Source organism: Physeter macrocephalus, chromosome 2 (genome assembly GCF_002837175.3).
Source record: "Physeter macrocephalus isolate SW-GA chromosome 2, ASM283717v5, whole genome shotgun sequence".
NCBI classification, from domain to species: domain Eukaryota; kingdom Metazoa; phylum Chordata; class Mammalia; order Artiodactyla; family Physeteridae; genus Physeter; species Physeter macrocephalus.
Genome location: NC_041215.1, coordinates 91,592,506 through 91,618,023, shown reverse-complemented (window position 1 = coordinate 91,618,023; position 25,518 = coordinate 91,592,506). Strand labels below are relative to the sequence as shown.

The window sequence follows — 25,518 nt, the reverse complement described above, 5'->3', positions numbered from 1 at the left end:
AATAAATATAATGCAATTGTATTACATCAAAGATTAACTTTACTTTCACTATTACAAAACAATACCAACAAAGTAGTTTTAAAATTCTTTCTCCCAGGTACCAGCACAATTTCCCTATTTAATTGGAAGGAGGGCCGAAAGTTTAGGAAAGAGTGAGGACAACAAAGGGGCTTGTGAAAGAAAGGAACATATTATTGCACATTCTGTAAAGCAGGGTGGAAAGGGCTTCAACAGTTTAATCTTTACAGCATTTCAAATATGGACACACAGCCTCCTTCTTTTAAAGGAACAAAAGGGAGCTGAATTAAAGAAAAAGTTCAATAAATTAGAAAAGCCTCCTTTTCATTGCTTAAGCATCAGATTGGATCCAAAATTCTTACTGGCTGTGGAGTTTAAGAGAAAAAAAATCTGTGCCTGTTTGAAGCAAAAACAAATTTATTGCACTAATATTTATTACAGAGAAAATGTCAAATCTAAGAAGAAATTACAGAGACAGAATAAGGACATGATCTCCAAAGGTGAAAAATGTTATAGACCAAGTAAAATGCACATTTTCTCCATTAGGACCAGAATCTTAAATGAGTGTGATTCACCAAAACTAATGAAATGAATGACATAAAAAAGAGTCCTTATAACTTAAGAACAAGCACATTGCAGATGACTGAATAGGGAACAAATGAGAAAGTGAACCATTAGTACTTGGACTCAGTTCCTTCTTGCCTACCCAAAGGGCCCCTTCCCTCAGTAGAAATAAATCAGTCTGATAAATAAACAAATCAAAATCCTAAAACATATTGCCCAAGCTCACTCCACAGGCATTTCTCATCCTAACTTTTATCTTGTCTTCTCAATTTTTCATCCTGCCTCAGAATCACAGTTATTCATTCACTCACAAATTTCACCCAACATGCATTAATTACGTACACTATATACGAAGGCGCTAAGTATGGAGTGACAGAAGAACTGACAGCCCAATGGCATCACAGATGAAAAGACTGAGAGAAAAAAAGTGAGATTTCTTTTCCTGAGAAAAATCAGCAGAAAAAAATTTAAAGACTGAGGAAAGAACAATGAGGTTAAACAGAATATGTGAAGTCTCCACCAAAACCAGAAATGATTGAGCTAAGCAAACGTGAGAAGCAGATATTCCTCCTTAGAGGAAAGATGGGAATTTAGTGACTTACCCAGCAAGCATATTCTGACTGACATCATCCCCTTCCCTCAAGAAGGTCCTTGCCTGAGATGATGTGTCCCGCTGAGTCTTTGAGCTTAATCCTCCCCACTCCACCCTCACTCCTCTGATCCACATCCGCCCCTTGCACTTCCTTGAGCCAGGTAAGTGCCCACCTTTGGGTCTTTGCACAGGCTGTTCCTTCAGCCTAGAGTTCTCTCTCCCACCCCCCGCCCCCCTCCCCCTCCCAGATATCCAAATGGCTTACTCTCACCTCCTTAAAGTCTGGGTCAAAATTATACTTCTCATGAGTCCTACCCTCCCAGTCCTTCTTGCTCTATGTCTCAGGGATCCCAAGACCACTTGCACGTTCAGTGATTTGGCAGAAGGCAAAAGGTACCACTTACTGGCAGGTCATACTCACAACTAAGATTTGTAACAGCAAAAGGATAAAGAGTAAAAAACAACATGAAAAATAAACGTATCAGCCAAGCCCAGAGAGGTCCACTTAATAACTGCAAGGGAGGATGCAAATGTGTGATATGAGGTAGATAAGTCTTGCAGTGGAGGGAGGGGCAAGGAGATAATGTGTAAGCAACCATTTCTATGCAGAGAACATTTGTAAGTTATGTACTTTAAACAAAGTACAGATTCTTTGATTCTTTACCAGTTCTTCCTTCAATAACTTCTTCAACAGATATGTTCACTCTTGTGATGTTGAGAAAGAACTTTAAAAAACAAGATTAGGGCAACCATTGTGGCTTTTCCTTAGAAAAGCAATTAAATGAAGATTAAGTTCTACCAATTATTACCCAATTCTAAATAATTAATTGGCAAAATCTCTGTAGCAGATCATCAAGGAGCCAAAATTGAAGTTGACAATAAAAATGGAAACAAGTAATATGGGTGAAAACAAGAGACTGCTATAAGGGAAGAAAAACCCATTTGGGAAAATAATTAAAGAATTAAAAAATATAAAGTTGTTACAAAATCTATTTCACACAGACTTAGGTTTCTTAATAAAATGTTATTTAAAAGGAGCAGTCCATTAGGAATCTGTGAGTGGTAAATGTTTTTCCCTTAGGTATTTCAAATATATTAATGATAGTATATAGGAGAGAAGACCTTTAGAGAACCAACAATCAATGAATGTTCCCTCTTGTGAATGTAACAAAGGAAATTGGGTTAGATGTGTTAGCTGGGGTACAATACCCGCTTGGGGATGAATTAAGTACGAACTCTTTGAACTGAACACAGAGTACTCTAGCCTCCTTTGCAACTTAATGACTCAATTTCCTTAAGTATCCCTAATTTAGTAAAATTGATGAATGAAGTCTGGAAAGGACTATGTCATCCAGGCCAAAAGGAGAATCAAGCTATTGCTATTTATATAATTAATATCCTGAAAAAGATTTAGCTTACCAAACTAAAAATGTCTCCCTCAGATTATCCCCCCAAAATATTCCCCACCAAGTTTCCAGAAAGGATGTAATACTCCAAAGAGCAAATAATTGTAAAGTGTGATTATTACTTGGAGCTGCACAACTCCAAGCCAGGGGACCTGGCGTAAGAGAGAACTCATTCCTGGAGCCCACGTTAGCACATTTCTCCAGAATGGGCTTTAAGGTAGGCTCACGGTCCATCCCAACTGGAATGGCCAGCACCCTCCACCTCCTGCCAAGAGAACAGTCAAGCACTGCCCAAAGACCACCATCTCTAAGCCCGACGCAACAGGACAGACAGCCTATTCCTCTCTGTCCTGCAGCAGGGAAGTTTTCTTTACCATTGTTTGTGAGATCGTTCAAATTTCAAAAACATGATAGAATCAAAGAATATGGTACTATAAAGTACTTATTAGTACAGTGCCTTGAATCCAAGTGCTTTTTTAAGTATCTATTTTTAGTGGTTCCACATCTAAATGCTATAAAGAAAGACTATGATTAGTCTTCTGTTAGAATGTATGCATAGGCTTAGCAATTGGATATCTAAAGCAAACAACATAATCAACAAAAACTTAGTAGACAAATCCTCTGTCGTACCTATAACAGAAAAACATCAAAAGCCCCAGATTTGGGGCCACAATAACCTAAACTATGCTCAAAGCCACCAAAGGTGACACAACAAACTCAGAGGTGTCAGAAGATATTTTAAATTTTCATGAAAGCAAACTAACTTGAGAGTCCATAATTCAACATTCTATACTCAAATCAATGACATGAGATCTTTGTGAAGTTGAGTGCTCAGTGACTGTTCTGCTAAAAAGTAAACACTGCATGAAAACCAATGTTGAACAGAAATGAGGATGGCAGTGTTCTGTCTCACTCCAGGGTCAGAGAAGTTGTGCAGTGTCTAACAGACAAGTATATCCCATTAAGTAATTAGCAAATATGTATTACTTTTTTCAAATGACTACTAAGTTGTTAGAAGTTGCTGTCCGGCCACACACAAAAAAATTACTGAGGCATTAAAAGGACTGTGAACCAAGACAGTTCCAGAGTCTGGGTTTGAGCAGTAATTTTATGCTACACATGCACCTACAATATGCATGATCTGTACTAGTCACTGTGAGAGATACAGAGAAATTAGTTGCCTTCAAATATGTACCTGAGAGAATCAAATGAAAAGAGTGATAGACCAAAAAATGTGCACATAAGATGTTTGAGTTAAGAGATTTGTATGATTAAATTATTCTGGTTAACAATGTTAGGCAAGAAATGAGTCACATGTGAACTCTTAGCATCCATCTTTCTAAAAGTGCCTGTTCTCTTTGTCTTAGTAAGAACATTCCAGAAAACAATTGTTCTTTGGAAAAAAACATATTTAGAATTGTAAACATGCATGTGTCTACTCAATTATTTTCTCAATGTGTGACTGATTGCTTGAATAAACAAATACATGAAATATTAAATGAAAATCTAACAAAACCTCAAAATTATCAATTTGCATGATGTGTTACTATTGTTACCTTTTCCAGCATGTGCAACTCTCTTGGCCTAGGACAGTGGTTCTCAACCCTGTGTAGACATCAAAATAACCCAGGGAACCTTTAGTATATTCCCAGGCCCCACCCCAGTCCAATTAAGTCAGAATCATTGCAGATGCAGTCCAGGGAATCAAATTTTCATAAGGTCCCAGATGGTTCTAATGTACAGCCAAGGTTGAGAACCACTGACCTAAAAAATAAGTATATCCCAAGGGGATAGGGTCATGACCTAAAGCCATCCTCTTCAAGTATTCTGTTTCTTTTACTATAAAAGAAGTTAAACTTCTTATCTTTGAAACAGGCATGCACATTTATTCCATGGCTTGCACGAGCACCCCAGAGAATCAGAGACGTGGGATACTGACATGAAAGAAAGCTGACCTTGGTGGCAACGTCTACTAATAGTTATTGTTGGTTGTTTTGGATAGTTTTTAAATCACTGATATCTGCTATTTTATAATCATTTATCTCTGTGTCCTTCTCACATTCAAAATATCTGGTTAACTCAGGTATGGCTTCACTCAGTGTTTTTTTAATGTTCTATATAGATAATTTGGAAAACACAGAAAAATAAAAAAAATTTCCTAATCCAATCTCAGAAATAACTTGGATGGAATCCAAGTTACTTATAGATTTTGAAAGTACTGGATTCCATACAGTACTGGATTCCACCCAGTACTTTTAAAATCTATAAATAGATTTATAAGATTAAAAACATTGTATATATATACATAATTGTGTATATGTTTATATAAGCATGAAGTAAGGTGCGAAGGAAACTGATCAAATTGTTAACACTGACTATATTAATTGGGTCATGGGGTGATACTATCTGACTTACTACAACATGTGATGTGACTTACTACAGTGAGCATGCATTATAGTAGGAAGAAAAAAGAAAATAGATAAAGAATGTTACATGCTGTGTTTTCCAGTTAAGATTGTGTTGTGAACATGTATCCATGCTATTAAATATTTTTCAAAATTACCATATTTATTAGTGAAGAACATTCTATGGGTTGTTATTAATTTACCTATTCTCCCATTAGTGTATGTTTAGTCATTTCTAATTTTTTGCATTTGCAAACAATGCTTTAATTAAAATCCATGTACATATATCTCCATCTGAATTTTCAATTATTTCCTTGGGAGGAAAAATAATAGGCCAAAATGTATAAACTGTTTAAAGCTTCGTGATATGTATTATTAAACTGCTTTCCAGAATATGATACCAATTTATAGTGTAAACAGAAGAGTATTCATATTTTATTTCACTGTAGTCAATATATCAATATGACTAATCCTGTCTCCCCAGGGAGTTACCATGAAAAATATTCAGTAAAGTTTTGAAATCATTTATTCTATTTTCCTTTTCCTTTCAACTTCATTCCTAACATTGTTGTTTTTTTTTTTTTCTTCACACCCTCTTGATAGGTTGAGAGAGATTTCTTATGAACAAAACTAAATAGACAAACAATAGCCTGACAAAGAGCCCAACATATACTACCTATTTTGTTGTTTTGGGATGGCATTGGTAAATTTACAGACTTTATTCATGGTGAAATAAAGTGGAAAGGACTTAATAAAACATCCATTTTCCCTTTTTCAGAAGACATTCTCCTTGTTCTCTCCTTGTTCTTTCTACATGCAAAATATGTCTAAATCAGTACAGAGAAAATAGAACTTATTTAGAACCTTCCAGATACATGCTTCAGCATGGCTTTTTTAAAAGGGTCTTAAACTTACTGTCAGCATTTCGTTTAAGCAGATGAGACCCACCCTGTGGGGAGAGTGGTTAGATTTAAACAGAATGAGTACCAGAATTTTCTCCAATGCTCCTCTGACAACTTAGTAAAATGTAGCAATTTCCCTTTAATTAGACATCTGAAAGGAATACTGACCAGTAAACAGAAATTCAGGTGTTTGAAAAACGAGTGCCTAAAGCATGACCACAGCAAGACTACTACAGCCTGAATGGGATGCAGTTTACAGTATTAGCAGAGAGGCAATATATTGGCCTGGAAATTTCAAGCAAAACAAATCATTAATTTCTTTTTTCAGTGGAAAAAAATCACATGAAATCAAAAGATCTTAAAAGATAAAGCAGTATGCATTTTGTATGAAAGAAAGGTCCATAGGTAGCATCACAATATTTTCAAAACTCCAGATGAAATTCACTTGAGTAAACAGTTATTGAATACTGACCAGGCATCAGGTTAAATGCCAGATCCAGTGGAGCACATATCATAACTTTTATTTATTCAACACCATCTTTGTATCAGAAACTATGCTCTGCTAAATTTTTATGTTATTCTATTTAATAGTACCTAGTTTCAGGTCTGAAACAGTTCAAAATCTAGCAGGAAAGGCATACAAAAATGATATGAACAAAGTATTATAGGTATGCAGAAAAGGGAAATATGAACTCTAAGTGAGAGAATGTGAGGTATTTTCAAGTAGGAATTAACTGAGGCTAAACTCGAAAGAGTAGCTAAATTTTAAAATACACTTTTTTTTTAACATCTTATTGGAGTATAATTGCTTTACAATGGTGTGTTAGTTTCTGCTTTAGAACAAAGTGAATCAGTTATACATATACATATGTTCCCATATCCCCTCCCTCTTGCGTCTCCCTCCCTCCCACCCTCCCTATCCCACCCCTCTAGGTGGTCACAAAGCACCAAGCTGATCTCCCTGTGCTATGCGGCTGCTTCCCACTAGCTATCCACCCTACGTTTGGTAGTATATATATGTCCATGCCACTCTCTCACTTCGTCACAGCTTCCCCTTCCCCCTCCCCATATCCTCAAGTCCACGGTCTAGTAGGCCTGTGTTTTATTCCCGTCCTACCCCTAGGCTCTTCATGACATTTTTTTCCCTTAGATTCCATATATATGTGTTAGCATACGGTGTTTGTTTTTCTCCTTCTGACTTACTTCACTCTGTATGACAGTCTCTAGGTCCATCCACCTCACTACAAATAACTCAATTTCGTTTCTTTTTATAACTCTTAATGGGGCATATTATGGCATCTAACGTTAAATTATATTTACATATGTTTATGCCCTCTCCATCGATTAAATGTTAAGTATCTTGAGAGCAAAAACCTTACTTTTCAAAGTCCCTTCAAAAAGTCAAAGAGGGCTTCCCTGGTGGCGCAGTGGTTGAGAGTCCACCTGCCGATGAAGGGGACACAGGTTCGTGCCCCGGTCCGGGAAGATCCCACATGCCGCGAAGCGGCTGGTCCCGTGAGCCATGGCCGCTGAGCCTGCGCGTCCGGAGCCTGTGCTCCGCAACGGGAGAGGCCACAGCAGTGAGAGGCCCGCGTACCGCAAAAAAAATAATAATAATAAAAAAAAAATAAAGTAAAAGAGACTTTGCATAGTAAATGTTCACCTGCAGTTGCTATAGTGACTTTGAGTGTTACACTATATGCCCATCTCTCTATTTGACTGTTTGAATAATTTTCCATCTTAGAATTTCAGTATATCATATTTAATTTTTAACTGTTGCACTTAATAGATTAAGAAACTACCACTTCTAAACTAAGTGCTTCTAATTCTTTCTCTTATGACAATGCCTGAGAAGACAGCATAAGCTGCTTTAGGTTAAGAACTGAGCAGTAGAGATCAAATCTTATATTTGGCCAGCCATCACTTTAGACACAGCTGCCTTATTAGCCTTTGCCACACCGGTCAATCAATTCCACCTAACCCATCAAGAAGCATACATTTATCCACTGATCCAACCATTCAGGAAGCTATTACTGCGAACCCAACACAAGTCCAGGGTTGATAATGCCTTCCTGCCACTTGCCAGGCTCTGAAAGTACAGAGAAAAAAAAAAAAAAAAATCAGTCTGACATGGCTGAATCCTTTGTTTCCATGTACATTCAAAGTGGACTAAAAATAATTCCTAAACTACTTGCTCTGATTTATTTCTGTCCTACTAACTTTGTAAACCTTCATCTGGTTTACTACTTAAATTTGAACACAACTGTATCATCATGACTAGGAATTTTCAGTAAACTCCTGATGAATCCCATTTGGCCTTTACAATTCATGACTGTTTCCTGCTTCCTACTTATAGAAAGAAGAATGGCAAATAATTTCTGAATCCTTTTCTCTTAATGTGTAGTTTATAATAATTCTATTTCATTCTTTCATCCCATCTTTTAATGAAAACTCCTTAAAATGTTGTTTTACTTGTGAATATTGTTAACATTAGAAAATTTTAAACTGGTTAGATGCAACTGCCATACCAATCAAGAATTCAATCAGCCTTGAATTTTACAGAACACAATCTTCCAGATCTAATCAATAACGTTAATCAATCAGCTGGCTCCACTAGGATGTCAATGCCCTTCTCTGCGGTGGCGTAGTAACCGCAATACTACAAAGAAACAATTTACTACTCCTCTGAGACACGTATACAAAAATAAATTAAGATTTCATCTGCTTTGCAGAATTCTTTTCTAAAGAGAATGTTTCAAGACACACCATTTTAATGGACAGATCTGACTCCCCAGCACAATGCCAAGGCTAGCAAAAAGAGAAAGGAGGCGAGCTGCAAAACATTCCTGTTTGTTCCATAAAGAAGAAACACTATCTTTTCCATACAAAGTTTTCCAAAGGACCACAGCCAGTATCCGTTGGCTTATTTGTATGCTGAGAATATTCCAGCTCATGTTAAGATTTTCTAGACAGAAAAAAGAATAATAAAAACTACTGTTTGAATTCAGCCTTTCTTAAGAGCCAATTTGTCTTCTCAGCAAAACAAAAGGAATCAATATAGTAATGAAAACATGAAGCTCACAGATGAATACCCTCCCTCTGATTTTTGGCTTTCAAATATATTTTGCTTGCTTGCTTGAGGTAACGTTCCAAAGACAATGTTGTTTCTAGGTTGTTTTAAAGGAAAAACAGAAATTTTATTCCACGATATGTTTTAATATTTCTTACTATATAAACATACTCTCTTTAGAGTCAATTTATAGGAAACGCAATAAAGCAATGAAAAGAAATCCAGCCTCATTTACTAGAAAGTGGTAAAACTGACACGTTAGGGCTTCCCTGGTGGCGCAGTGGTTGGGAGTCCGCCTGCTGATGCAGGGGACACGGGTTCGTGCCCCGGTCCGGGAGGATCCCACATGCCGCGGAGAGGCTGGGCCCGTGTGCCATGGCCGCTGAGCCTGCGCGTCCGGAGCCTGTGCTCCGCAACGGGAGAGGCCACAAGGGTGAGAGGCCCGCGTACCGCAAAAACAAAACAAAACAAAAAAAACCTGACACGTTACCTTTTCTGCCTACTTATTCAATCCTTACCACCACAGAATATAAATCAAGACAGAATATTCATATTTCTGAAATATTTAACTTACTAAAAATCATCTCTAATACTAGCAGTAATTGATAGGTATCTGTTAAGTTCTAGGTATTTCACATACATCAACTCTAATACTTAACAATGCTGCAAGGTAAGTAGCACTATCTCTGTCTCAGAGAACGTTTAATTAGTTTGCCCAAGAGCATACCTAAGAAGAGGCAGAGCAGGTGTTGAACTCTAGTTGCTCAAACTCCAAAGGCCATGGTCTAGCCACCAAACCATGCAGCCCTAGAAGGATTCCTCTTCTGGTAAAGACATCAACCACAGAAGCAAGTAGGAGTGCACGGAAGCCAGTGTGCTGCCATAACCAACCATACCTGAGCCCTGCATCTTTTTACCACCCCATCCCCCCACCCTCTCATCTCACTCTCCCCAGGGCAGCCACGCAGGCCTTCTTCCACGGCTCAAACTCACCAAGGCCTTTCCCCTCCAAAATTACAATCATGAACCGCAATTCAGCTAGTCGCCCAGTTTTTGAAAGTGCTCCAAAAAAACTTTAATGACTGCCCTCATTTATTATGCTTTTTGTGACACAAAACTTTTATTTGATAATTATTGAGGACTGATTAATTAAATGTACTTGTTTGCAATGTAGATTTAGAAATTTGCTTCTGTGAGTCAGAGGCCTGAGGGCAGTATTCGGAGAAAAAAAAGATCCCTTTATGGAAACCTAAGGACATCTAAATTAGTACTGTGAAGTGAGGGGGGAAATATAAGTGAGAAAAAATGGGAAGCGAGAGTGAGAGGCATGAGGTTTTTTCATCATGGACCAAAAAGTGACAAAACTAAGTGCTAATGAGAGATAAAAAATACAGGTAGAAGTAAAAGGAAACAAAAATATAGAAAAGGGAAAGAAAATGGCTCTGACAAAGTACTCTGGGTTTAAGAACTGTACATGGTTGACTGACAGTTCACAATCTTAAAGCATCATAAAGTATCATTTGAATCATCATCTTCAAATTCATTTTAATATCATCAGCATTTACCCCAAACTCATAAATCTAAGAACAAATATTTTTTAATTAACATGAATTTTAAAGCACCTACGCTGTGTCTAGCACCGTGATAGGCATGAGGAGTAAGTGAATAATATGAATAACCAAAGATCCTTGGTTCTTAGATAGTTCTCTTAATATATACTATCATAGCATGTTATGAATCAACATGCCATGCTTTTATTGAGCACTTACTGAGTGTTAGGTATTCTGGAATGTAAAAACAAATGAAGGATATATCTATGCTCCAAAGGAATTCAGAAGCTCAAGAAAGACAAAATAAACACACCAGAAACAATTAGGGACTAATTCTAAACACCATATTATCAAGTACTGAATCACCAAATAGAGACTGACCGACGTAGTAAGAGAAAATAATTGTGGACTGCAAAAGCTTCATAAAAAAAAGTAGAGCTAAGTTGGTTTCTGGTGGAGTTAGAGATAAAAAAGAGGTAGGGCAGTGCCAATGGGGAGGGAAAAGAGTCAAAGGATTTAAAATTTCCTTGGAGCTAGGACTTAGCTCGGGAAATAACATATTAAGCTAGTTATGACTTTTGTGATTAAAGTTACAGAAATCCAACCAGAGTTTCCTGAGGCAAAATGGAAATTTATCAACTGATGGATACAAGAAAGGGTTGTACAAGAAAACCACAGGGATGGCAACTATCCAGCTGATCTGGAGAATGACTGGGACCAGGGACTCCATCTCTGAATACTGGCTTCATCATTTCCATTCATAGGCTTTCTCCACATGGTGGGCAGCATGGCTGATGACAACTCTCAGGTTTTACGTCTTACCATTTCCAACATCAAATGTGGATGGATAAGGGCGGCATAAGCAGAAGAAAGGGGAAGAGAGGCACCAAACAGACAGCTCTATGTACGTCCACCATAAAAGTTACAAGTAAAAATTTGATTAATGGGAATTGATCCTAGATTTGTGGGAAATGACCAAAAAACAAAGTAACTTGAAAGCCTGGCAGAACCTCCCATTTTGGAGCATAATGTAGCTAAAATGCTACCTTTATACAAAACTCAGTCTTATCACAACCTGGTGGATGTGTAATATGTTATTTGCACAAATATAACAAGCCAAAGTGAAACCTTCTTAAAAATTCCACATACAATCTATAAGATTCATTTACTCATTCATTCTTTACTTGAAGCTCTATACCTTTTCTTCATTGATTTTTATACAGTTCAATTAAAAGTTTTTAATAATTGTTTTACCATTTCAAAAAAATGTTACTTGCCCGCTGAATGTTCCCCAGATCTTAAGAGAAGCATGCTAAAGCTTTTAGGGATGAGAAGTCAGGATGTATAAATTTAAGTTTCAATTGGTTCTGCAATACCGTGTCTGTGTGTGTGTGTGTGTGTGTGTGTGGTGTGTGTGTAAACACAGATAATAATAGAGATAAAGCAAAAATGACAAATTTTAACAACTGTTGCATCTTGGAGGATATATGGATACCCATTAAACTAATTGAATTTTTCAGTATACAGTGTTTCAAAGTATTCATTATAAAAATTTGGAGGGAAGTAGAAGCCTGACAGAAGACTTCAAATTTTAAATGACAATATAATGAAAGCATAAAAAATGAAAGCAGTGTTTCAGGAAGATACATGTAGAGAGGGTATGGTTTGAATTAGAGGTAGTAACAAACAGAGAGACCTAAGAGATTACTGTATAAGTCCAAACAGATGGGGGGCGGGGAAGCAATGGGCTGGACTGAGAAAGTGGCTGTGAAAATGAAACACAAGGAATGGATACTAAAGACTGTGATGAATACTTAAAAGAACCCAGTGAGTAACAGGTGAGTGTGGGAGAGAGAGAAGACAGAATCAATGATGATCCCTGGTTCCCCAGGTCAAATGATTAGGGAAGGGATAGAAATAGATAAGGTCTAAAGCAGGGAACAGATTTGTTGGGTTAAGACAATGTCTTTCATTAAATATGTTAATATATTACCTCCTCCATGTAAATACGGTTCATATGCTGACTGGTGGTGTGTGTGGTATAATCTCCTCCTAGTCTGTGAAAGCCCAAAGACAACATACCACACAAGCACCCTAAGAACGAGAGGCAGACACACTGGGCTAGAGCCTGGGGGAAAACAGCCAGAGTCAGCCCATATGCTCCCCCTGTTAAGCCACCTGTTTCAGTGTCTCAGCTCCCCTAGCCTGGAAGATTTACAGAATTTCAGGGATTTTTTTTAAATGCAAAAACTGCATGATAGGGTGCTTTAAAGTGGTAAGAGCAAACTTCGATTGTATCCACAAAAATACCTCAATGTATATAGCTTCACGTAAATGTGAGAACTTTCCTCATGCATTGGTAATTTCAGCTAAATGCCCTCTTGCTATGAGTACACCTCTAGATTAACCTTAATGGAGAAAAAGTTCATGAATACATAAAATTCCTATCTTTTATTTTTCATATACTTTCTGATTTAGCAGAAAACCAGGCAACTGCTATGTGCAATTACATTTTTTTAAAGTCTCAATTCGGATGGTGCAAACACAATCATTAACAAAATAAATCTTAAATGACTCACTGCCTTGTGGTGGGGTGTGGAAATGAAAGTTGGGGTCACTGAGGAGGAAAGAACAGAAGCCAAGTTGTTCCCATGATAGGGTGGGGAAATGGCCAACAGGCTGGCCCAGATGGGAGAGAGAGGTTACAGGAGACGTCAAGACACAGCTTTCTGTGCTTTGTTCATGTCAAGAACTGAGATGTTAAGAAGACAGCACAATTTGGTCAAGGTGGTGATACCCCACTGTTAAAGGCAGGAGAGAGTTATTTCTGCTATGTATCAATGTAAAGGCAAGACACAGTCACTGCTAATTCACAGCAGACCTAAACTGATAGAAATGGGGCTTATGTTTGAATCCTGAATTCAATTCCTTTGTTTAGAAAGGAGAGGGCACATCTGGTGTCTTCAAGAAATGAGGAAATGGTGGAAGAACTACGTTATTTTTTTCTAACAGCATGGAATGAGGAGCGGTAAAAGTATGAAATAAAGAGAAATTAAAGAAAAAAGAATTCTAGAGGATACTAAAGATAAAAGGAACAGAATTATTATACTGTTAATCACAAAAGAAATGGAAAAAATAGATCTAAATCAAAAATAATAAATTATTTCCTTTTGCTTTTCTATATCACTTTGGGACACACTTTAAATGTGCATTCTTCCAGGAAACAGGCCAAATTATTTCCCCTCAAACCTGTGTTCCCACAGTCTCCTATATACTCCTCAAATAAAGCACTTATCACACTCTGTTATCATTTGTGGTCTCTCTATGTCCCCACCAAGTGTTCTCTGCAATTAGTGAGATTTGTTTAAAAAAAAAAAAAAAGAAGAAAAAAAATGAATGAAATCATTTACTGTAGGAATCTTTATGTTATCTCTAGCCCCATGTACAAACCAACATATGATGTGTTAAATTAAAATAAATACCAGTTCCTCTTTCAGTATATTTTTTTCAAATCATAGAATTGCTCTTGATATAAAACCTGCATACTTTGGCCACTCCATTCTGCATGTCTTACAGTCTTTTCCCTATATAATATTATTTTCATATATATACTCTCTAGAGAAGCCCGCTCAAGCTTGGGGATGAAAGAAGATAATCAACTGCACAAATATCTATCTATATGCAGTCATTCATTTATTCACTCAACAACTATTTATACAGGAATACAGTCCCAACCAAAACAGTTATTGCACCTGGCTTCATCTTGCTTCCAATCTAGAGGTGAAGACAAATATGGAATTATGGGATAGATGCCTAGCTACAGATCAACTACAGACCATGAGCAATTAGGAGGTGCTTACAAGAGCACATTAACAGAGGAACCTAGCTCAGACTGGAAAGCTAAAGAAAATCTGTTTAAGCGAAGTGGCACTTAAGCTAATACCTGAAGTTTAAATGAATTTAGCCAGGGCAGAGAGAGAGAGTGAGTGTGCGTGTGTGCGTGTGTGCGTGTGTGTGTGTGTTGGATCAGGGAAGTACTGTAAGCAGAGATAGAGGAACAACCTGTACAAAGGCCCTGAGGTACAAAACCTGTCACACTCAAGGCACAGAGAACTGGAGTTGAGACTGGGGTGGGAAAGCATGCAGGCCCTTATAGGTCACTGGTTCTCAATGTCATGGGAAGCCTGATAAAATTTGTTCTTAAAAATAAACACTATTTGTAGGGTGTTGGGGGATGATTCCCATAACTGGAGTATGGATTTTTAGAGCACCAAGAATGGAACAAGGAGGCCAATTAGTATGCTAACCTGAACTAGAGTGTTAAGAGTGACCTGGGCTAGAGCAGGGGCAGTGAAGATGAAGAGAAGTTAACAGATGAGGAATATTTAGAAGATAGACTTGGTGGGTTTGGTGATGGACTAGGAGAGGAAGGTAGAGGAAGCGGCAAGGACAGCACCCTCAACTCTACTTATTGGCCAGAGGGGCACTTTAATTACAGTAGGGTTTTTCGTAACAATAAGGAAGGATGAATGGTGAAGGTGGTCGAAAGCTGAAAACTGCCAGTTATAAGTTCTGGAAGGTAATGTACAGCATGGTGACCCTAGTTTAAAAAAAAAAAAAGAAGGGGATTTTTTTTATCCTGGACGGTCTGGTGAGAAATGAAGAGTCCAGACTTAGACATGCTTAAACTGAAATACCTGTGATCTATCCACATAAAGATGTCAAAATAACTGGTGGATATATTGAGGAGTGCACTCTGGGAAGTCTTAGCATATAGGTGGTATTTAAAGCAACTGGAGTGGATGAGATCACCTTGTGAGAGAAGAGAATGAGAAGAGAGAATGTTAAATTAAATGGAAACTTTTTTTTCTACTTTTAGAATATAAAGATATTTTAATTACCTACATATTACAGTATCAAATTTTTATGCCTATAATACTTAAGTATAATTTTACAATATAATGTAATTATTGCATAGCAAATTATTTAAGAGTTACAGACTTGAGACTGTATTACTGACAAAGAATATTGATAGGGAAGAAAGGGGAGTAAATTGGGTCACCATATTTTCACCTTCCTTTGTCAGATCTATCTCTAAGCTGCTGGATCCATGAAAGGCCCCCTATACAGTCCCTGCATACAGTTCCAGTCTGTGAGCCAGTCCTTACATACAGGAAACACAAAGGCCACAGTAAGACGGATTTTTCAGGGGGAGCTTATGTCTCTTTTTACCTCCCTGTCTGTGCCCCCATGCCATTCTCTGAAGCTGTAGCTTTCCAAGTCTCAACACATGCTATTATTTATCTTTGGAACATCAGAATGTGTTGAAATACAAATTTTTCCATTGGGACTTTCAAATGAAAGAAAAATTTTGCAATATAAAGCCATTCCTCAAAACAAGGAATCGCTCCGCTATTCACTCTTCCTAGCATCTAGCTTTTCCAATGTAGTCAGTTATTAGTGAAACCAGGAGAGGTGTGAATCAAAAAAAGTAAATAAGGAAAACATGAGTTTCAATAAGTTTAGAGATAATATTAATTCTGAAAGTCGAGAAGAGCACTGGTGATGAAAAGCGCAAGTTCAATCACAGACTTAAATCACAGTAGCCTGAAATTACTATTTTGACCCCAAAACTGTTAAAAAAAACCAAAGATTAATACTTGTTTCAGCAGGTAGGAAATGGCTTAGGTTTTTATAAATGCCTTCTCTGAAGGCTAATAACAACCAGGGCAGGCCCTCATCTGCTAAAATGCATTGAAGTTTATAATCAGGCCTAAGGGACTGGATGACTCACAAAGTAATCAGAGCCCTTATTAAGATTATTAACTTAATCTTAGTGACCCTATCCTTCAGTGCAAGAGCCAGGAGCCAAGATGCAGAGAGTTTCTGGGTTGACTGCCAAAAAATTCTGAACAGAGGGTTTTTTCAAGTATAAGATATTCCACTAGGTTATTATATAATGAAACCTGGATATAAAACAATTCAAAGTCATGTGGTTTATCAAAAGATAATTATTGCATTTTGGTAGACATTCTACAAACGGAATGGAAAAGCCAAAGGGTGAAAGAAAAGCCAAAGGTTGAAAGAATCGACCAAGGTACGTGCATCCCACGCAATCAGTTTCTTCAAGGGTTAAGGCCTTCTGGCAGGACTGGTTATGTTGCTGTCACGCTTACTAATTTTACCCATCACATGTACACAATAACAGAAACCTCACATGTTAAGAAAACACAAAAATGTTATTTGAGTCTGAACGTTACCTTTGTTCTTTTCTTATTGAGTCCACTTACAAAGGCCTAATCAACCATGGCAGGTTTTCTTAACCTTTTGGGGGGTCAAGGATTCCTTTGAAAATCTTACAGATGATCTCAACACTAGATAACTGAGATTGTATAATTAATTTCAGGGTGCTCATAAACCCTCTACACCCTTCCACTGGTTCCCTAGAACCTCCGCCATATAGGGTATAAGGGACAGTGAGTCCCTTACACAAACAGGGGAGAAGAAGATTCACCATTTGTGAGTACTTTCTCTCCCCATGAACTTACTTGACCTCCCCTCAAACTTGTCACAGTGAATTATATTACCTCTCTTTTCTTTTCTTATGAGCCTCCAAAGTCTTCACCTTCTACATCTTGACACCCTATATTCACCAAGCTTTACGGATTCACAAGACTTCTTTCCTATTTGAAATACTATGGCACAGAAGCAATTTAAAAAGACACATTCTTTTGACTATTCTGATTCACAAAATTGAATCCATTGGTAGGGAAAAACTATTAAAAAGCTCACTTATCTTGGTTATATTTGCTATGAAGAAAATCATCAAATTATCCTTAAGTAACAGTTTTATCAGAATTTGTAACTTCCAGGTGGTACCACAATTTCTTTTACGATGTGAATGTGGCACCCAGAGATTATCATACTAAGTAAAGTAAGTCAGAAAGACAAATATCATATATCACTTATATGTGGAATCTAAAAAAATGATACAATGAACTTATTTACAGAACAGAAATAGACTCACAGACATAGAAAACAAACATGGTTATGAAAGGGGAAAGGCGGGGGGAGGGATAAATTAGAAATTTGGGAATAACATATATAGAAATTTAGGAGTAACACATAAACAACAAGGACCTACTGCATAGCGCTGGAACTATATTCAATATCTTGTTAAGAAACTATAATGGAAAAAAAATCTGAAAAACAAAATATATATATATTCAATATATATGTATGTATAAATGAATCACTTTACTGTACCCAAGAAACACAACATCATAAAGCAACTATACTTCAATAAAAATAAAACAAATAGTACTTCAGATATAGAGAACAAACTAGTGTTTAGAGGGGTGGGGGGAAGACAGGGGTAGGGGATTAAGAGGTACAAACTACTATGTATGAGATAAATAAGCTACAAGGATATATTGTACAGCACAGAGAAGATAGCCAATATTTAATAGTTATTATAAATGGAGTATAATAACCTTTAAGAATTGTGAATCATTATGTTGTACACCTGAAATTAATATAACACTGCAAATCAATGATACTTCAATAAAAAATAAACTGTCTTAAAAAAAAAAAGAAAATTTACAAATTACCAGATTAAAAAAAAAAAAGATGTGGATGTGTTCCAGCTTATGTTATATACTTTTAAAACACTGCCAGAGCAAAGCACTTAGGAGAAGGTCATTTCTACCTCATCCCAATTCCAAGAGCCTATGATTCCAAGTCTTATTTTAATCTATGAAGTGAAAACTTCTGTTTTTTTAAATTACTGCATATTTTAATTGATATTAGACATCATTTCATTATAAACAGCATTAGAAGATCAGATTAGTTGTTTCATACATTAGTACAGAGATACTCTTCTTGCATGTGATTATGAATGAGACTTAAATTCTGATTACTTTAAAGAAACACTGGAATTTGGGGAATTATTAAATCATAGCTTTTCTGCTAAAAGTCCAGAGTCTAACAGCACAAAAATATTGTAAAATATATTTTGGAAAGTACTTATTTTATGAGGAGAAGTTATTTGTTTTTAATTGGCAGCATGTTTAAAGTTTTGAAGAAACATAATCCATTTAACTATATAGAGCCATATTTTGACAGCTTAATTTCTATCATTTTCAAAAACACTGGCAGTCGGGGGCAGGGGTGGGAAACAGGCAAGGGTGGAATGGGTCACAAAATCCAGGACCTTTCCAGCTTCTATTCAACTCCTGGTTATAGTTAACCCATTAGAAAAAACAAATAATCCATCTACCCATCCTGTTTCTGTTGGTGTCACATTCCTATCACAAAAAAGTGGCGGAACAGGTAGGTGTGAATAAAACCATGGACACTGGTCTTATTTTATTTTAGAAAGAACAATGAATACAGAATTCTACAACATCCCTGGAGCACTTACCCCCGAGGTAAGCCAAAGGCCTTACAGCATGAGCCCCAGGTGAGGCTGGACATTTCTACGAGCTTCCAACTGATCAAGTGGTCACTGAAAGCCCAACTAGTATTTAGGTCCACAGATATGAACTGCTAATGGCTTAGGTATATATGTGTTCTAAATTTTAGCAGAGCTAACAAGTGAACTAAAACTATATAGTTTCTAAGTGCTGTTTCTCTAGTGAATAGGAACAAAACTAAACTAAGTACAATAACTGATAATACTGACAAATGCTTAATTTTAACTTAGACCCTCGTGTCATGATATAGAAACATACTTGAGAAAAAAAAATTAAATAACAATTGAAATCTCTGTCACATAGAAATAAAATTAATTTTAAATCTTGGTTTTTGTGCAAGACACAGAAGCTTAACATGGAGAAATTAACAGGCATTATCAACTCAAGGCTTCAGAGAAGCCCAAGATATTGCTGAGACATTTTACAGTCTAGGTTCACTAGGTCACAGGTTTGACATGTTATTAATGTGGAAAGCAATTGCCATTTCCTTGACACCCTCTACCCTACATGAAAGGGCACCCAGAAATCATTCCTCATTTCAGGCCCAAGTGAACTGGCCTAATTATACTCCAAGACATTATCAACAAGTAGTTAAGAATACTGCCTAGTCCTCATAACATAGACAGTCATAAAAAAAAAAAATTTAAGAGGCACAGAATCTGATATGTCTTGGACATATGGATTGTGCTTACACAAAAGGGCAATTAAAGAGACATCTCCAAACAGAATCCTCAAAGCAAACAGAAGCTGTTTTCTTAAGCCTATGATGTATTTCACTACAATGCACAGCTTTCATAGTTTTAGAATTTTCCAGGTAACTATTCCAAAGCATACTTTTTATCAGTAGCAGATGGAAAATATTTTGTCCATTTCCTAGCTAAGGCAACTTGGAGGAAAGGAAATTAAGACACATTACACTAAGCCAAGTCAATGAATGACAACAATACTGCAGCTAGTACCTAGTCAGACAGAACGTTGAAAGAGAATTAAGTTCAATATTTATATACTTAGGGGGAAGAGTTTTGTTTCAGAAAAATATTTGGTAGTTTCTGTTCAGGCACGTTAAGAACACTGAAAAACCACCACTAAAGCAAACTGGACTGCAATTCAACACGATGGCATGTGTTTTTCAACCTGTAATCAACACCAAGAAATAGCTCCCTTTGGTTATTAAAATCCTGGAAAGAAATCATAATTACCCCATCTGGGAATAGGGCCTTCAAAGCATGAGTACTTTAGATAAAACAGCCAATGTCTAGTCCAACTTCTATTGATTTTCAAATTCCTTGAAAGGAAAAAAAGTAAACAAATGCTTTCATGGATAGGAGATTTTCAATCTGGTTTGCTTAAATCCAAGTTTAAATCAAGTTATTTGAATTTAATAAAAAGTATACAGTAATATTCTATACTGAATTTCAGTATGTTTAAATTTTGTTAAGTAGGTCCCAGCTACATAGAATATGAAAAAAATCTTTAACTTTAAAAGTACAAGAATGTAGCAGCTTCATTTACAATAGCTAAAACTGGAAATAACCCAAATATCCATCAGAAGTGATAAACCAAACTGCAGTAATTGATACAATGGAATACTGCTCAGCAGTAAAAAGGAATAAACTACTGAACATGCAACAACATGGATGAAACCTATGGAAATTAGACTGAGATGAAGAAGCTAGACAAAAAAAAATACATGCTATATGGTTCTATTTTATGAAGGTCTAGAAAACACAAAATTAATCAGTGATGAAAACAATCAGAACAGTTGTCAATGGGTCGGGGCAAAGATTGCCTGGGGGCATGAGGGAACTTTCTAAGGCGATATAAATGTTCTATATCTTGATATGGGTAATGGTTACACAGGTATATCCATTTGTCAAGAGAATACAGTTTATGTTAATACCAGAATCTGAAGTATGGACATCCATTAAGTAGCTTTTACAGCTTTTTTTTTCATTTTATGACTTTTGATATTTTTAAACCAATACTTATAAAATGTATATAATCATAGCTCACTTGAAAATGACTTTTGAATATTTTTGTAAGGCAAACCTAGTGATAATAAAATTTTAATGTCAATTAAAATATATATATATTTTTTAATATTTAAAAAATATATAATATGGCATCTCTGTAAATCAAACACTACTTTCCCCACCCAATAAACTATAGTTTATTGTTAAAAAAAGAGTACAGGGCTTCCCTGGTGGCGCAGTGGTTGAGAGTCTGCCTGCCGATGCAGGGGATACGGGTTCGTGCCCCGGTCCGGGAAGATGCCACATGCCGCGGAGCGGCTGGGCCCGTGAGCCATGGCCGCTGAGCCTGCGCGTCCGGAGCCTGTGCTCCGCAACGGGAGAGGCCACAGCGTATGTACATTTTAATGTATGTACATTTTACCTCCCCGCTCCCCCAAAAAAATCCCACATAATGGAAATGGATGGAGGTGTGAGTGAAACAGTCATAGCAGAATTTGATCATTGTTAAAGCTGGGTAATGGGTATGGGCTTTTTTTTTAACACTATCCTGTTTACTTTCTATACATTTGACATTTTCCAAGGTAAAAGGTTTAAAAATATAGATCAGTGAAACGTACAATCAAAAATGTTTATACTGTGAAAATATATCCCTCAAGAGGCTTTCTCTGTATGCAGAAGACTTATAAAAATACATGGAGATCCCCAGTGTCTGTGCTCCGCATGGAGAACTTGAAATGGAGCTCATTATTTTCTCCAGCTACCCTTGCCCCCATCCCCAGCATGCCTCCCATCTAATGGGCCATCAGACTGAATATGATAAGGTTGTCTCAGCTACCACCAACCCCCAAATTAATTCTTCCCTCGTCCCTCAAATATTTATTTCTAACAAATATTGGTGCAGATGGAGAAATCAGAGCTGCTGCAGACACGGGAGAAAACAGATCTCAACCTTAGTCTTTATTCTCACTACTCTCTGAGGATGGTGTTTTAGAAGTTAATGAGAAAATGAAAATTTACTTTTTTTACATCCTGATTTTTTAAAATCTCATATTCAACTTCTTTTAACCTCACTTTCTTATTTCTCAGCAATATGAAGAGACATAAATTTTCAAAATAATAAAATCCAGAGTAACCAGAGTCAGCAGTCAATTTCTCTACTATGGACTTATGAGGCTCAATCATGTATCAATCACTAAACAAGTCTTATTATTTTTCTAAATATTGCCTGAGAAAAGTCCTACAGCTTTTCACAAAACATGTCCAAAGAATCAGAAGCACCATACAGAGGCAAAGAATGAATTCAGGCTCAGTCAGAGCTATTTAAAGATATGTTAATACCCTCCTAGACTTAAAGGTATGTTAATACCCATAAGAGGATTGTAAGTGCACCTGGGTAAAGAATCTTCTTGACAGAACCTAAAAAGTGGACTTAAGTATTGTATCTAGCAGTTCTCTGTAGTGAACAGAAGATAAACACTGAAATTAGCTAAAATTAAAAGTCCAAAATATATATACTTTATAACCTCCACTTACAAATATTTCTACCTAACATTTCTTTATGTTTATATGACCCTGCTAAATTCCAATGAAGAATTTCACAAGATGTGAAATAACAAATACTCGTAAAGGAGATCCTTGATGCCAGCATTTTTGTTCATTCATTCATTCAAAAAAATGTGTGCCTATGAGTAGCAAGTGCTCTTCTAGGTGCTAGAAATACATGTAATAACTCAATGTAATAATGAGCAAAGCAAAGTTCATGCCCTCAGAGAGTTTACATTCTAGTAAGGGGAGACAGGCTTACAAGAAGGGCTGAGGATAGTAAGAGCCATGGAGGAGAATCAGTAGGAAAGGGCATGCAGATGGCTATTTAATACAGCTGTCAGGAAAGGCTTCTGTTAGCGTGATTGGAGCAAAGCTGAAGAATCGAAGGTCCAGAATTCCAGGCAGAGAAAATGACAAGTGCAAAGGCCCCACACCAGAGCCCACTTGCAAACTGAAGAAACAAAGAGCCAGTGTGGCCCCAGCGCTGAGTTAGTGTCAGAGCTGAGGGAGATGGGAGTGAGAGGGCCACAGAGGATCTCAGCCTTTGTGGGCCATTTTCAGGGTCTGGGCATCTAATGTGAGGGAGATGGGAAGCCATTGGAGGACCGTGAGCAGAAATGATCCTATTTAATGTTTTTAAAAAGATCACTAACTGTGTGAGGAGAACAGACAGTAGAGGAACAAAGGTTGAAGCAGGAAGACCAGTTCAACATAGAGATTACAATGTGCTCAGAGGAACATTTTAAGTTCATCTGTTTACAGGTTATGTTTCATTATACAACCCAAATACTCCTGTAACTAAAACAGCAGTCAATTGAATTGCTCTCGTTTGCCACTGGCTTGGAGGGTTAGAGTTTTTGAGGGAAATGCAAGAGTCACCTTATGTTACTTTTCAGGCTCTAGTTTGATCTGTTAGCTAGTGGTTCCTTTACCTCCATTAATCTAATAGGTAAATAAGACAAAAACTGCTAGTTTCCCAAAAAATAACCCTTTTCAAAAATATTACATCACAAATATCAGAAAACAAATATTTTCACACGTACGCTGGATACAGAAGTTTCTCATATTATTTCCGTTATTCGTAACCTTCATCACAACCTATCTATATGGCAGTAGTCAAAACCCACTTAACTAATATTCCTGAAAGACGATAAATCAAAATAAACATATACTGCAAATCATAAAATCCATCACCACTCTCAGACTTCTGTTTCATAATTTATGAAATCCCTCTCATAATGAAGACAGGCTCTCGATCACTCTCCTATCTCTCAATCACTCTCCTACCTCTCATTTCCTTAAATTTACCCAACAGCATATCTAATCGCTGCCTCGCCCATACCCTGTGGTTAGCACTTTCAGTTATAAAAAGCCAGGTAGGAAAACCACCACACACAGCACATCTTTCAGGACTTTCAGCCACGCTCAAGTGTTATTAAATGGTTTGAGAGGGTGTCAGAAACACATGCTTTTCCGCACACTTCGGTGATTTCATCCTATGCTCAGAGCACTCTGATAAATTAAATCATTCTGGCTGTGTCAGGAATCGCAGCTGGTGTACCTGAGTATTGCTCTTTGATGATGAGCAAGCAGTACAAAATAAGATACTGAATCCTACTCTTTAAAATCTCATTTTCGGCATCTCGTATTAACGTTACTAGGCAGGATTTTAAAGCGAAAACAAATGTTATAATTCACTTTGGTTTTGCAGAAACCTAAGCCCACTTGCCAAAAAAACCTGATGGCTTTTTTTCTTTCCAAAGAGCAGGCAGCTTCTACAGTAGCGAAGGGGACTGGGGTTGGGGGGTAGGGAGAAGCTATTAAAATGGATAATCCCGCTTTTTGCCTACCGGTGTAGCTTTAATGGAGGGGAACCAGGCAGGAACTGAGGGACTGTTACAGCCACGTATACCGAAAGGGCATTCCTCACCCTCAGCTGAATAGTGTGGAGAATCTGCCTCATTACCTTCTACTAACAAGTAAGGAGATTCCCCTCTCTGGGGGCAGGCTTTGCTGTACTAACATCCGCTACAGACTTCACCTCATCCAGCCCCTTCTCCTTTTCCCTTTCCTTCAGCCACAAACTCCTATTTCGTTTTTGGTTTGTTTCATCTTATTATACTGAAGGCATTCTTGCACACTGCCTTCAACCATTCCCGGGATAAGAAGAGACAGAAATAAATAATAAAATAAATCAAGATTTCTTTTCTCCAGAGCTAAATTTAAATATATTGGCGGAGCGAGATGGTGAAAAGGGGTGTGTGGGTGTCTACTGCAAGATTTTTCAGTCTCTAGGAGAGAAAAGGATAAAGAACAGAAGGCTAAAAGGATTTGAGAAGAGTGTGTGTGTGTGTGTGTGTGTGTGTGTGTGTTCGTTCGTTCGTTCCCAGGGCGGAGGGAAAAATTCAGAAAGGGAGAGAGAGAAGAAAAAGATCAATCCAGGCAGTCACTCACTCCCATCCCTCCCGACCCCTCCCCACCTCACTGCAGTGCTCTGCGCTTCCCAGAAAGCTCACCACCCAAAGGGCAGATTCCCAAAACCAAAGCAGAGCCCGAATCCTGGTCACGCAGGCAGGCTGGGGAGACGGGGTGGGGGGTGGGGGTGGGGGTAGGTAGAGACAGGCGATGGGAAACCATCTGGCTAGGGAAGCAGAGAGGAGGCCAGCAAGACACCAGAGGAGGAAAGGCAGGGCCGGGCTGCCGGGACCTACCGGGAGCAGTGATGGTAGAGGATGCCGCGGGCACCTCTGGCCTCTCCTCCTCAGCTTCCTCCCGCTGCCGTTGCTGCTGCTGCTGCTGGATGAGGCTGAGGTCGGAACGGCTGAGCTCAGCTCTGGCGGCCGCAGGGACCAGCCTCGCCTTCAGCAGCACCGCGGCCAGGCCGAGGAGCAGGGTGCAAGGGACGCGCCGGCTGAGCCTCGCCATGGCCGAGAGCCAGAGGGCCGCGGCGGCATATTGCGGCGGAGGTCCGGGAGGCGGCGGCGGACGCCAGGGCTGCGGGCTCTGGCAGCGCCCGCCC

General features: G+C 37.9%; 1 protein-coding gene across 1 annotated transcript in view; it reads right to left on the bottom strand.

The window, feature by feature from the left end:
- Positions 1 to 25,518, bottom strand: part of FAM171B (family with sequence similarity 171 member B) — a 62,467-nt gene extending 36,949 nt beyond the window's left edge. Inside the window, exon 1 of the mRNA XM_007113892.4 lies at positions 25,211 to 25,518. Within this exon, the coding sequence (XP_007113954.1) occupies positions 25,211 to 25,424 (214 nt within the window). The 5' untranslated portion in view covers positions 25,425 to 25,518. The remainder of the gene's footprint in view (positions 1 to 25,210) is intronic.